This window comes from Thamnophis sirtalis, unplaced genomic scaffold (genome assembly GCF_051295495.1).
Source record: "Thamnophis sirtalis isolate CommonGarterSnake01/CBP01778 unplaced genomic scaffold, rThaSir2_p1.2 scaffold_9, whole genome shotgun sequence".
Taxonomy (NCBI): domain Eukaryota; kingdom Metazoa; phylum Chordata; class Lepidosauria; order Squamata; family Natricidae; genus Thamnophis; species Thamnophis sirtalis.
The window spans coordinates 52,720,762-52,734,973 of record NW_028261389.1 but is presented as its reverse complement, the minus strand read 5'-3'; the positions used below and the strand labels follow the sequence as shown (position 1 = coordinate 52,734,973).

General features: G+C 46.3%; 1 protein-coding gene across 2 annotated transcripts in view; it reads left to right on the top strand.

Annotated features, from left to right (window-relative positions):
- TMEM117 (transmembrane protein 117) overlaps positions 1-14,212 on the top strand; it is a 99,251-nt gene that overhangs the window by 34,118 nt on the left and 50,921 nt on the right. For both annotated transcript variants that reach the window (XM_087723558.1, XM_087723557.1), the window contains exon 4: positions 13,415-13,514. In XM_087723558.1, the coding sequence (XP_087579684.1) occupies positions 13,415-13,514 (100 nt within the window). The remainder of the gene's footprint in view (positions 1-13,414; positions 13,515-14,212) is intronic.

Genomic DNA, 14,212 nt, shown 5'->3' with positions numbered 1-14,212 from the left:
CAGTTTAAAGTTCATGATCTTGTCCCCACACCCTCAAATCCATCACATGGTCCATTCTTCTTCTTCCACTTGGCATCTCTACCCAGCTGGTTCTGGTCAGATGCCAAGATGTGGAGACAAAGAATAACCTTGAGCTTCTAGAAAGGATTTTTTTTATTTTGAAAGCAACACATTCTACCCCTTGCTATTCCCCCCCCTTAATGAGAGTGTGGCAGGCCAAAGATTCTTAAAGGAACCGCTGCAGGCCTGACAGGCAGCCTCTCTTCAAAAGGGAAACAGTTTCTGGAAAAGTAAATTAACATTAGAAGTTACCATAATACAATTAACCACCTCTGCCTCCCCCAGGGGGACCTTGTGGCTTATCAGGGAACTTCTCATGGAATTGTTTCACTAATTTATCCGCTTTTAGATCCCAACTTTTCACCCATGTAGCTTCAAAGGGTACCCCTTCCAATGCACCAAATATTGTAAGCAACCTATATACAGCCTGGAATCTAAGATTTTTTTTCACCTCATAATGTGTTTCCCCTTCTACCACTACAGGAGGAGGGGGAGCTTGAGTGGATGGCCTTATGCTAGACCCCATTACTGGTTTCAACAAGCTACAATGGAATCCTGGGTAAATTTTCCCTAGAATTGTGGGTAGGCTGAGTCGAACTGTAACTGGGTTAATTATCTTTTTTATTGGGAAAGAACCTAGAAATTTTGGACCCAATTTCTTACTAGGCATCCTTAATCTTATGTATTTCATAGATACAAAACTTTGTCCCCCATCCAAAAGGAGGGTTGGAGGGAACGATGTTTATCAGCTTGCTGCTTGTAGGCTTCTGCCGCATCTGTTCGAGCCTTCTTCGTATTTTCCCATCCCTTCTTTAGTGTGTCCATCCATTCATTCAGAGACATGGAGGAGGGAGGTTCTTTAGGCAGCTCAGGCATGGGAACGAATTCCATGCCACTGGTAATCTGGAAAAGAGTTAAACTGGTACTGCTGTGGACTGTATTGTTGTATGCCACTTCAGCGAAGGGTAGCAAGTCCGACCAGTTGTCTTGCTGATAGTCCACATAACACCGGAGGTATTGTTCCACCATCGCATTGGCCATCTCTGGTGCGCCATTTGTGCTGGGATGAAATGCTGAGCTGAGTCCCTGTGTGGACCCAATTGATCTGAGGAACTCTCTCCAGAACTTGGCAGTGAACTGAACTCCGCAATCTGAAATGATCCTTTTTGACACCCCGTGCAGGCGATAAATGTGTTTCACAAACATTTTCGCTAATTTCTTTGCGGATGGCAGCCCTGAGCAAGCGATGAAATGCCCTTGCTTGGAAAACAAATCAATAACTGTCCAGATTACTCTATTACTGCTGCTGTCTGGAAGCTCGACGATGAAGTCCTTGGTGATCTCTTCCCATGGTCGGCTGGGGCAGGCCACTCGTATTAGTAGTCCAGGGGGTTTTCCCGGCCAGGTTTTCATTGTGGCACAAGTAGCACAGCTTTTTACATAATCTTCCACCTCCGATTTCATCTTTTGCCACCAAATTGATGCCTGGTGAGGTGGAGCATTTTTAGGAATCCGAAGTGGCCTCCTAGTTTCGCATCATGACTCCGCTGTAGCACTTGCAGCCTCATCCCTGCAGGGACATACAGTTTGGACCCCTTCCAGGCTAAGCCATCGTTCACCATTAGGATTTCCTTGTTGTTGAACCATGGGTCTCTCCGGAGTGCCTCTTTCAGCTCGGTCGTCAGCTTATTTTGGCTTCGAGTGGTGACTTGAGCTGACTTTTGGTGAGAGGGAGATATGATGGGGTGAATAACTTCTTCCTTCTTACTGTCTTATTGCGGTTTTCTTGACAGAGCATCTGCTAACAAGTTCTTTCCTGCGGGGATGTGTTTAATTTCAAATTTGAACCTTTGGAAGTATTGTGCCCAGTGAACTTGTTTGGGGGATAACCTCCGATGGGCTAGGAGAGCTTCGAAGTTTTTATGATCAGTCAAGACCTCGAATGGTATGTCCCCCCCCCCTGTAGGAGATGTCTCCAGGTGAGCATGCTCCACCTGATCGCAAATGGGCCACCTTCTTTCAGTAGCAGTGAGTTTCTTGGAGATGTAAGCGCATACTCTTTTGCAGTGGTACCGTGGCTATCGCTACATCACTGGCATCCATCTGGATTATAAATGGTTGCTCTGGGTCGGGGTGTTGCAATATGGACTCTTGGGCAAAGAGCTGTTTTAATTTCTCAAAGGCTTTTTGACAGTCCATTGTCCACTTTAGTGGTTGATTTATTTTTGGTTTTGTTGGGGAAGGGCCCATCTTTAGTAGCTCAGTTAATAGTAGGGCAATTTCAGCAAAAGTCAGAATGAACTGCCTATAAAAATTTGCAAATCCAAGGAAGCTTTGTAGTTGTTTGTGAGTACTTGGAAGTTTCCAATCTAACACCGCTTTCACTTTTCCTGGATCCATTTCTACCCCTTCGTTGGAGATACAGTACCCCAAGTAATATAGCGAGATCTTGTGGAACTCACACTTGGACAATTTTGCATACAGTTTGGCAGCTAGAAGTTATTTCAGGACTTGCCGTACCAGTTTCACATGTTCTTCCAGGGTCTCAGAGAAGATCAAGATGTCATCTAAATAAACAAGTACTCTGTGGTTCATTTATGTACTGCATGAAGACTGTGGGTGCTTCTTGTAGTCCAAAGGGCATGACTTTGCACTGGAAGCTGCCCAGGGGAGTGTTAAAAGCGGTCTTCCACTCATCCCCTTTTCAGATTCATATGTGGTAATATGCCTCTCTCAAGTCCAGCTTGGTGAAGATCTTGCCTTTAGCCAAGTGATTCAACATATCTTTCATGAGGGAGAGGGGATAGGTGTTCTTTTCGCATACCGCATTCAAGGCTCGCAGATCCACACAGAGACGAACTCCACCATCTTTCTTTTCTCTGAAGAGTACTGCAGCTGCTACTTTCAACTTCGCTGGTTCAATAAAACCCCTTTTTAAATTGGTGTCGATGTACTTCCTCAATTCAATCATCTCCTTGGGAGTCATAGAGTACATTTTTGGCTTTGGTAAGGTTACCCCAGGTTTGAAGTCTATTGCACAATCTGTTGGGTGGTGAGGTGGAAAGTAGTTTCCGTCTTCCTCACTGAATACCTCCGACAAGTCCCAGTAGATCTTTGGGACTCGTTGGATCCCCGGAGGTTTGGTGTCTGCTGCGAGGGTGGTTTGAATTATTGGGTCTAATCGTTCCTGGGTAGTCTTTAGGCTCCACAGGTGGTAACGGCCCAAAATCAATAATCAATTTTCTAACGCCGTCCTCCCACTTGATAGTAAGTGCCCACTTGTCCGGCCATGCAAGTCCCAAGATAATTGACTCCTGCATTCTAAGGGCCACAATGAATCTGAGGAACTCATAGTGGCGGCCTATCGTCAACTTTACTATTTCGGTGATCTTCGTGGCTGGAGCGCCCCCAATTAGGGTTCCATCTACTTGCTCAAACCAAATAGGATGAATTAGGGGTCTTGTGCGTATACCTAGTTGCTCCACTATTGACATGCTGATTAAGCATCGGGTGCAGCCGGTGTCTATGATCGCCCCAACTTCCCCTTCCACCCCTGTTTCTGGCACTTGGAGTTTGGATTTTATCATAAAGGGGTGGATAGGTGTACTCACCATTGGGTCATCTTCGGTATTTTCTTCCTCCTTCTCCTCCTCCAAGGTGGCAGGGGCTTCTTCAATGGCAGGGCTCTCCGCCTCCATTGGCTGTTGCACCAAGCAACTCTTTTCTTGTGGTTTTCTGGGTTTTTTCTTCATTGCGCTGGCAGGTGGTTGGCGCGGTTGAGGAACAGGAGCTGGAACCAGGCATTCTGTTGCTCTGTGGCCCAGCTGACCACATCGGTAGCACTTTATAAAGGGCCCCGAGGAACGAGGGGTTGGTGGAGGCTTTTCAGCTTGCTGCCTCTGCGTACAGTGGGCCAAAGGTTTTTTGGCAGGGGTTCCAGTACCAGGCTTTGGATAGGTGTTAATCTCGTGGTCTAGTATGATTGCAGTGGTGTACCAATCTTGGAGACGCACAAGCTTCTTTCAGTTTGGGATCTAAGGCTTTTTTGAATGTGTAGACCAAGAGTCTTTCTGGCCAGTAGCATAGTCTCCCAGCTATTCTCCGGAACTCCCAAACTAATTCCTTCACGGGATGACCAGCCTGTTGCAATGCCTGGATATGGTCTTCAGCATCCACATGTTGGGCCACATCGCTAAATCAGGCGCACATCAGTTGGATGAACCAGTTACATCATCTACCTCAGGAGCCGCTTCCTCATGGAGCTTCGCTATCCATTGCGCAGCCCTTTCATTCATCCCCTCAGCTATTTCTTGGATCAACTCTCGATCAGATGGGTATTGTGGGCCTACTTGATCAACATACACCCATACTCAATTCAGGAAGTAAGCCAGCTTATCTGGGGTCCCGTCAAATGTTGCACGAAACCGTGAGGGTGTGGGAGGAGGGGGCGCTGGTGGTTGAACAGGGGCATCCTGTTGGCCTGCTGCCTGTGGTGGTAAGCCCCTTTGTTCGGCCACACCCATCAGTTGGGCAAAATACTGTGGAGGCATTGCTGGGGAGGCTGGACCCTGTGGCGGTCCCAGTCCCTGGTTTTGCCCAGGAGCAGTTATCTGGAATGGCGCCATCTGCTGGGAGGGAGCAGGTGTCCATTGACATTGAGCCCATCCATGACCCGGGAAGAAAGACCACCCTGGGTTTGCTTGATTCATGAGTTCGGAGCCACCCCTTTGCAGCTGGGGGGAGGTGAATGTGTTCCAGGCCCCTTTCTGCTGGCTGGATTGAACTCCCCAATTTGGTGGGAGCCCTGGTTGCACTCCAGAAGGAGGGAGGGATGCTGATGTGACTGATGTTGGCTTTACCCCAGCAGCAAGGGTTTGGATTGTTTCGCTGGTTGCTGTGTGGAAGGAGCCAAGATATCCACTCCACTGTGTAGCAAATTCTCTGCTAGGAAAGGAGAATGTGGGCAGTGCCAGGTTCCACTTAGGTGGTCCTGAAGAGGAGAGGGGGTTTTTTCCACTCACGTTTAGCTGTCCGAATTTGTCTGGGAGGCCCATCAGAGAATGACTGCATGAGGGTGGCTGAGATCTCCATTCATCAGACCTGGCCATCATCCAGTCATTTGTCGGAACTTCCCTGGTGCCCCCCTCCCCTTCTAGCAGGCATTCTTTAGAAGTCATAAATCCTGAGGCTTCATCTCGCAGGTCTAATTCCGTCTGCAAGGGAAATCTGGGGGTTGGTTCCTTTCACTGGGCTCCCAGCTGGAATTCCTTTTCTCTAGCTTATGCAGCCTCAACTATTTCTTTAGAAGGCACATAGGTAGTTCAGTTCAGTTCAGTTCACTTTATTTGTATGCCACCCTTTTCCCTGGGGGGACTCAGGGCGGCTCACAGTTCAAAAGGAGTGGGGGAAGGACAAACAATTTACAACATAAAACATTACATCATTTAAGAACTCAACAGTCATACAATTCGAGTAGGGGTTAGAATCTTTAACCCCAGGCCAGCCGGGATAGCCAGATTTTAAGTGCGGCGCAGAAGGTCTGGAGGGTGGTGAGGGTCCGGATCCCCACGGGGAGTTTGTTCCAGAGGGTCGGAGCAGCCACCGAGAAGGCTCTCCTCCGAGTAGTTGCCAGTCTACACTGGCTGGCTGATGGAATTCGGAAGAGGCCTAATCTATGCGATCTTATCGGTCTAGTGGAGGTGATTGGCAGTAGGCGGTCTCTCAAGTACCCAGATCCAATACCATGAAGGGCTTTGTAGGTGACAAGTAGCACCTTGAAGCGCACCCGGAGATCAACAGGCAGCCAGTGCAGCTCGCGGAGGATAGGTGTTACGTGGGTGAATCGAGGTGCACCCACGATCGCTCGCGCGACAAATACAAGAGATCCGTTATCTTTGGCCTTCTCTGCTGCATTTTTTTCTTCCTCCATCTTCACTGAAATTTCGTACTGCCCAGGGTTGGGTCAGAAATGGGATTCAGTATCCCTGACAGCTTCCCAGCTTGGGATGCTGATAAAAGATTTTTAAGGTAGAATTGGAATAATGTCAGTGTTCCAAATATCATGCAGAATTAAATCAGAGTCCAAGGCAGAGTTATCCAAGTCTATGCCCCAACCACTGGTGCTGAAGAGGAGGAAATTGACCGGTTCTATGAAGCCCTACAGCACCTTATAGAATTAACACCAAAAAATGATGGCCTTATCATCATGGGGAATTGGAATGCTAAAGTAGGAAGCAAAAAGATAACTGGAATAAAAGGCACGTTTCGCCTTGGAGTACAAAAAAAAGCAGGGCACAGGCTGATAGAATTTTGTCAAGAGAATATGATGGTCATAGCAAACCCTATTTTCTAACAACCCAAGAGACAACACTAGACCAGGAGCTGACTGTGGCTCAGATCATGAGCTTCTCATTGCAAAATGTAGGTTTAAATTGAAGAAAGTAAGGGAAAGCACTAGACCACTCAGACTCAGTGGCCCTGGTTTTATAATACAACTGATTGTGTTTGCTGCTAAAATTTACCAGTTGATCCAGTATTAATTGATGACAGTTCCAACTTCTTTTATGAAGGCAGTTTTTGAGGTTTTTTTTAAAAAAGAAATTGTTCCTCAAAATGTCATTTAAAATTTATTTACAATACTTGTATGCTGCTGTACTGATGAAGACTTTGAATAATTCATAATAAAACTACAGCAAACAAAACAGTCAGCAATTCTTCAGCTCTCACCAGCCTATCATTACAAATTTTGAGCCTCTGCTTTGCTACTGCTTCGGCTGCCATTGAAACAGGGAGGGGGGGCATGGTATTTGGGAGGGGAATCATTGCTGTGCTGGAGGAAGTTTCTAGACGCTGAACTGGCCACCTTACTGCGCATGTGGAGGAGGGGTGTTTCCCACCAAGGCCAACTGTCCAGCATTCCATCCTGGTGATGCCTTTCGAAGTTATCTCACACCTGACAATTGGGGGAAATATGATTGGACTGTGCATGGGGATGCCAAGGGGAGGGGAATGAATTATACATTATATTATTAGCTTTTGCACCTAATTAACCAGACTCAGCTTAGCTTTGCAACTGTTCATTTATAATTAGTAAAAGTACACTTGATTTCAATACAAATGGAGTCCAGTGGTTTTCTTTCCTGATTACTGAATGAAGTGATGCTGACAATAAGCTGAGTCTCATTTTTCACCCATCCCAGAGCTAAAACCTACCAAGGGGGTGCCCTCACAAGAAGAAAAGAAATGTCTTTGCATGTAAGTGACCAGGAGGAAGAGGAGGGGGCCACGGCGGGACCATCTTTAACCGAAAGACTGGCCGGACTAAGAGTGGAAGACCCTGCCATTCGTCCCAGATGGACTTTGGGTGTGGGACAAAAAGAGGAGCCTGAGGAATTGGATGCTGGAGTCACGAGAAGGAGACCAAAGAAAAAATCAGCCGATTGGGCTGACTCTGGGGAAGAGGACTACAAGCTTTCCCATGCCATGAGACTCCTTGAAGAAGCTTGGACTGAACGCAAAAGCCATGAGAGAATAGTGGAAAGGGAGCTGGCTGAAGAACTTGAGCAAAGGTACTCGATGCATAGTTTAAGGGAGGGTGAAGAAGCCGGGGGGGGGGGGTTGGCGCAAGAAAACCCAGAACCAGCCTCCCCCCTCCAACTAGAGTTGTTCAAAGAGCAGGGGGGCCCCCAGGCAACGCCGAATGGCGAAAGTCCCTCCCTTAACCGTAAAATATGATGGAGACCCTAAAAGTCTTGGGCTTTTTATAATTCAGATCTGGAATTATATGGAAATCTACGGACCTGATTTAGAGACAGATGAAATGAAAGTGAGGATGGTGTTGATGTCTTTAGAGAAGAAGGCAGCCGAATGGATGGTTGGCCTGCACAAATGCAATTCCCCTCTCCTGAGGAATTTTAATGACTTTATAGCAGCCATGAAAAGGAGGTTTGATGACCCATTGACCGAGAGACGCGGGCGCCTGAAATTTATGGCTCTGAAGCAGGGAAACAAATCTGTACCAGATTATGTCCAGAAATTTCAAGAGTTGTCAGCTTTTATGAGGGGGTGGTCAGAAGAGGCTTTGCTGGATCAGTTTGCCGAGGGATTGAATGAAAAAATATACCAACAGTGCATAAACAGACGCCTTCCCCGCCGTGTAACTGCTTGGTATGAACATGCGGCAGACGTTGAGTTGGATTTAGCCAGGCTTCAATGCATGAAGGAGGGAGAGGTGGAGAAATCCCCCCCAGCAGCCCCCCAAAAAAACCTCCGCCCCAGGAGTGAGGGAAAAGGGAGTTTCACAGGCAAAGCCAAGCCTTTCACTTGCTTCCGCTGTGGGAAGGAAGGCCATCGTGCTCTGAATTGCTGCGTACAATTGGCTCAGATCACCCCACCCCCTCCCCGGAAAGAGGGAAGAGCAATGAAGGCCCCGGGCAAGAAGAGGAAAGCTGCGTTCGCCGCTGAAAATGTTCCCCAGCATTTCCAGCCGGAGGAGGAGGGAGGTGTCAGCCCCAGCTCGTCTGACGAATCGGATGAGGAGGAGTCTCATCGCTGGGTAAGTTCCAGAAAGGGCTCCATGCTTATCCCAATTGAACTGAGAGTGCCATCTTCTGGCGCAACTGAAAAACTTTTAACTCTCCTTGATTCTGGCTGTTCTCGCTGTATGATAAGTCCTGAAATGGTGGAGAAACTTGGCTTAAAATTGAGGACTTTGAAAACCCCTATTGTTTTTTGCCAGATTGATGGTTCTGTTGCAGGAGGTGGCCCTGCTCATTTTTCTACTGAGCCCATAGAGATGAAAATGGGGACCCATCAGGAGTTAATAACTTTTATTGTGGCACCTGGCATGGATCGGCCCCTTATTTTGGGAGTCCCCTGGCTTCGTAAATGGAACCCTCGCATTAACTGGAGAAAGGGTTGGTTGCGTATTCGCACAAGCATACTCCCTGAACGGGAGGTTGAGACTCCAGATTCTGCTGCTACTAGCCCCACATTGGCAGCCAGGGGGCAGGAGAGAAATGAAGGGGAGGAGAAAATACCAAAGGAGTACTGGGATCTTAGAGGAGTGTTTAGTGAAAAATCTTCTGATAAACTACCCCCCCCCCACAGACCCACTGATTGCATCATTGATATTTTACCTGGAGTGAAACTTCCAAAGCCCCAAATATATTCAATGTCCCCTAGGGAGATGGAGGAAATGAGAAGATTCATCGATAAGAATTTGGAGAGGGGATTTATTGAACCGGCAAGACCCAAGGTAGTGGCTCCTGTGTTATTCAGGGAGAAGAAAGATGGCTCCCTTAGATTGTGTGTTAATTTTAAAAACCTGAACGGGATATCATCTCAAAACCTCTACCCGTTGCCACTGATGAAGGACATGTTGGCCCAATTGGGGAAGGGCCGCATCTTCACTAAGTTGGACTTAAGGGAAGCATATTATAGAGTCCGTATTAAAGAGGGAGACGAGTGGAAAACGGCTTTCAACTGCCCCCTTGGCTGTTTCCAATTTCGTGTGATGACGTTTGGCCTACAGGGGGCGCCTGCGGTCTTCATGCAGCTAATTAATGAGGTTTTACATGACCATCTTTACAAGGGCGTTATCGTATATTTAGATGATATCCTTATTTACACGGAAACACATGAGGAACACGTAAAACTGGTTCGTACCGTCCTGAAGAAACTTCGGGCAGCTGAGCTTTATGCCAAATTGTCCAAGTGTGAATTCCATCAGAAGAAGGTTGACTACCTGGGCTATCATATCTCCCACGCGGGTGTTGAGATGGACCCCGCTAAAGTAAAAGCAGTCACTGAGTGGGAGGCCCCTCGTACACGCAGGCAATTGCAAAAATTTTTGGGTTTTGCCAATTTCTATCGCCAGTTCATCCCCTCTTTTGCTAAGATAGCTCTTCCCATTACTAACCTTCTGAAGTCCAAAGGTGGGGCGAAACCCAAGCCTAGCAAGCCGTTGGATTGGACCATGGAATGTCAAGCTGCTTTCGAGAAGTTAAAGCGGCTTTTTGCAGAGGAACCAGTCCTCAAACACCTGGACATGGACACACCTTTTGTGGTTCAAGCTGACACCAGTGACGTGGCTGTGGGGGCCGTATTGCTTCAAGCTAATAGTCAAGGTAACTTACAGCCCTGCGCATACACCTCTCGCAAACTAACTGACACGGAGAGATGTTGGGCCATTTGGGAGAAAGAAGCGTTTGCTGTTTGTTGGGCTTTGGCTACTTGGCGCCATTTTCTGGGGGGCGCCAAACACCCGTTCGAGGTGTGGACTGACCATAAGAATTTGGAAGTTTTGAGAACTCCCAGAAAACTTTCTCCTAAACAGATGCGCTGGGCTCAGCATTTCAATCGGTTTAATTTCACCCTGAAGTACATTCCAGGGGGGGGGGGGGAATTTTATGGCTGATGCTTTATCCAGGCTTCCTCAGTACAACTGCTCTAAACTCAGGGTGGTCCAGCCTGTCATTCCCACGACAAGCCTCGCTTCTCCAGTTGTTACTAGGGATCAAGCACCTTCTAAAGTAGAGGTGTCTCAAGACTTTCTTTCCAACCTGAAGAAAGCCCTCCCTGGTGATGATTGGTTCCGGCAGCACGTGAATGAAGCACTATGAGAGATGAGTTGCCCTGGATTGGGGCGAAACTTTACATTCCTGCATCTCTTCAACTCATTGTTCTTCAGCAGGCTCATGATTCCTGAATGGCTGGGCATTTGGGTTTCGTTAAAACGCTCCATCTCGTCAAGAGACAGTTTTGGTGGCCTTCTTTGAAAAAGGACATTGAACGATATATTGCCAGTTGTCCCGTTTGTGCTGCTGCTAAACACCCGCCGGGAAACCACAGGGATTGCTCCAGGCTGTAGCTCACCCTGTCGCCCCTTGGAAGGAGATCTCTATGGATTTCATCGTCGAACTTCCTGAGAGTCAAGGACACACTGTTATCTGGGTTGTTACCGACTTGTTCTCCAAGCAGGTCCATTTCATCCCTTGCTCCAAGATTCCTTCTGCTAAGACTCTTGCTAAGATGTTCATCTCCCACATTTACCGCTTACATGGGATGCCCGACCGCATCATTTCAGACAGGGGTGTGCAATTCACCTCCGTCTTCTGGAAGGAGTTTCTAAAGCGGATTGGCTCCGCCCAGGGCTTAAGCTCCGCCCACCACCCTCAGACTAATGGGGCTTGTGAGAGGACTAATTCTGTACTAGAACAATATTTACGTTGTTTCATCAACTACCAGCAAGATGATTGGGTGGATTTGTTGCCGCACGCAGAGGTGGCTTATAATAATTCTGTGCATAGCAGCACTGGGTTCACCCCTTTCCGTGTGGTGTTTGGCCAAGATTTTGTACCTATTCCTGAAGTTCCTCGTGAGCAGCCCCAAGTGTCGTCACTGTCCGAGTGGAGTGACCGCCTTCGGCGCGTTTGGCCTTTAGCTCTCCAAACTTTGGATGCTGCACATCGTGCTCATAAGAAACAGGCTGATAAGAAGCGGACTAAACCCTGTGATTACAAAGTTGGTGATCAGGTTTATTTGTCCACCAGATTTCTTCAATCTCCACAAAAGTCGAAGAAGTTGGGACCTAAGTATGTTGGCCCATTTCCCATTATCAAGATCATCAACCCTGTTTCTGTCAAGCTGCAGCTGCCTAAACACCTCCACCGGGTTTACCCTGTTTTTCATGTTAACCTCCTGAAACCTGTCTGCATTTCATCGTTGCGTCCGCCTATTCCTCCTCCACCCGCTCAGCTTTTGATTGAGGGTGAGCAACATTTCGAAGTTCGCGAGATTTTGGACTCTCGTAAACGCCAGAACCGTGTCCAGTACCTGGTGGCTTGGAAGCATTTCCCCCCTCTCACGCCGAATGGGTTGATGGGTCCCATGTTCAGGCCCCTCGGTTACTCCGCAAGTTCTATTCTATTTATCCTGACAAGCCCTGAATTGGCCATTCTCCTAAAAATTTTCTCTCTCTTCTCTCTCTCTCTTCCTCTCTCCTTTTCCCCTTTCATGTCTTGTTATTCGTCTGTTTGTTTGTGCTTTCTCATTTCTGCAGGTCTCACCACCCTTTTCTGGAGGAGGGCCGGATGTCAGCCTCTGCTTTGCTACTGCTTTCGCTGCCATTGAAACGGGGAGGGGGGCATGGTATTTGGGAGGGGAATCATTGCTGTGTTGGAGGAAGTTTCTAGACGCTGAACTGACCACCTTACTGCGCATGTGGAGGAGTGGTGTTTCCCACCAAGGCCAACGGTCCAGCATTCCATCCTGGTGATGCCTTTCGAAGTTATCTCACACCTGACAATTGGGGGAAATATGATTGGACTGTGCATGGGGATGCCAAGGGGAGGGGAATGAATTATATATTGTATTATTAGCTTTCGCGCCTAATTAACCAGACTCAGCTTAGCTTTGCAACTGTTTATTTATAATTAGTAAAAGTACACTTGATTTCAATAGAAATGGAGTCCAGTGGTTTTCTTTCCTGATTACTGAATGAAGTGATGCTGACACAAATAGGATTTGGAAAGGTGAACTCCCAACCATCTGGAGAGCCTTTCCCTGCCACATTCTGTATATTTTAAATCTAAAATTGAGATAAGAAGAGCAGCTTGTTAATATTAAACAGGAATCTATCTTGTCAGTGATAGCAGAGCAATGAAATATGGAATAGTGGTATGCAGTGTGTTAGAGTAATATTACAAAAAAGTGCTTTGAAATGTGCAAGAACCTGAATATAGGAATGTTAAACACCCATATCCTTTCCTGGGGTAATGGGAAAAGATGCAGCTACTTTAAGTTGTTGGACATATACCTTGCTATAATCATACTTCTGCCTATTCAAAGCTTGTTTTGGAGTTTGAATCTGAACGCTGCACAGCTCTGTTACAGAGTTCTCTGTCCATTTCCTTGAACTCATTCACAAAAGACAGACTATAAATGCAGTGAAGAAAGAAAAATATCTAAGCTGCAGAGCAAAAATATAGTTGCTGCTGATAGTTGGACTAACAATGACTAACAATATAAAAGATAAAAATAAAGGTTCCCCTCCACATATGTGCTAGTCGTTCTGGACTCTAGGAGGCAATGCTCATCTCCATTTCAAAGCCGAAGAGCCAGTGTTGTCTGGAATGCTGTCACCATTCCACCAAAGGTGGTCCCTATTTTTCCACTTGCATTTGTACATGCTTTTGAACTGCTAGGTTGGCAGAAGCTGTGACAAGGTCACCCCATTACGTGGGGCTAGGGATTTGAACTGCTAAACTGCCGACCTTCTGATCGACAAGCTCAGTGTCTTAGCCACTTAGCCACTGTGTCCCAGGACTAACAATATATATGCTTGTTTTTACAGGCCATACATTGTGACGGACTTCATGGGCATCAGGAATGAAATCTTTATGAAAGTAGCAGCAGTGGGGACCTGGATGGGAGACTTTGTCACAGCTTGGATGGTAAGGGTTTTTGTAAAAACCAAGCCAAAATGTTGAAGAAAAATGCCGTTGGTAATTGAAATCCAAAATAACAGAAAAATCTCAAAAGCATAACTCAAATCAAATAGGCTCCAGGATAAACAGTAGCATGATCAAAAACAACTGGATATGGTTGTGCCTTGCAAACAGAACAGATAAGGTGCTGAATGGGCCTCTTGGTATCAGTCCTGGCTAACCATATTGAAGCTTATTTCGTATTAGTTTTAAAGTTGAATAATAAAGTAGATAAGAAGTGTTTTACTGAGTAAAAACAACAGTAGAGATAGATGAAAGGGAGGCAGTGGGATTTGAAAATTCAAAGCTCCACTTTCTTACGAAACTTTAGAAAGCACAGGTTTTTTTCGATTTAAGAAATTCCAGTGCTCTAATTAAGATTAAATATTTGTATGGAATAGATAAGCCATTCATTTGGGATGGAGACTACAGTTTAATTTTTATATAAGCTTATTGATTTTTTAAAAGTAAAAATTATACCAGCAAAAAGAAAAAGAATTGAAAAAAGCAAAAAGTAAGTCAGAAAGCAAGATTGATCCCCCCGCCCCCTTCTTGCTGCTTTTCTGGTGGTGCCTTTATAATATAGTAATAAAAAAATTAAAGTTTCTCAAACAATGGGAAAACCCAAGCTTATTCTTTTTTTTTCTTTTTTTTTTTTACTTTTT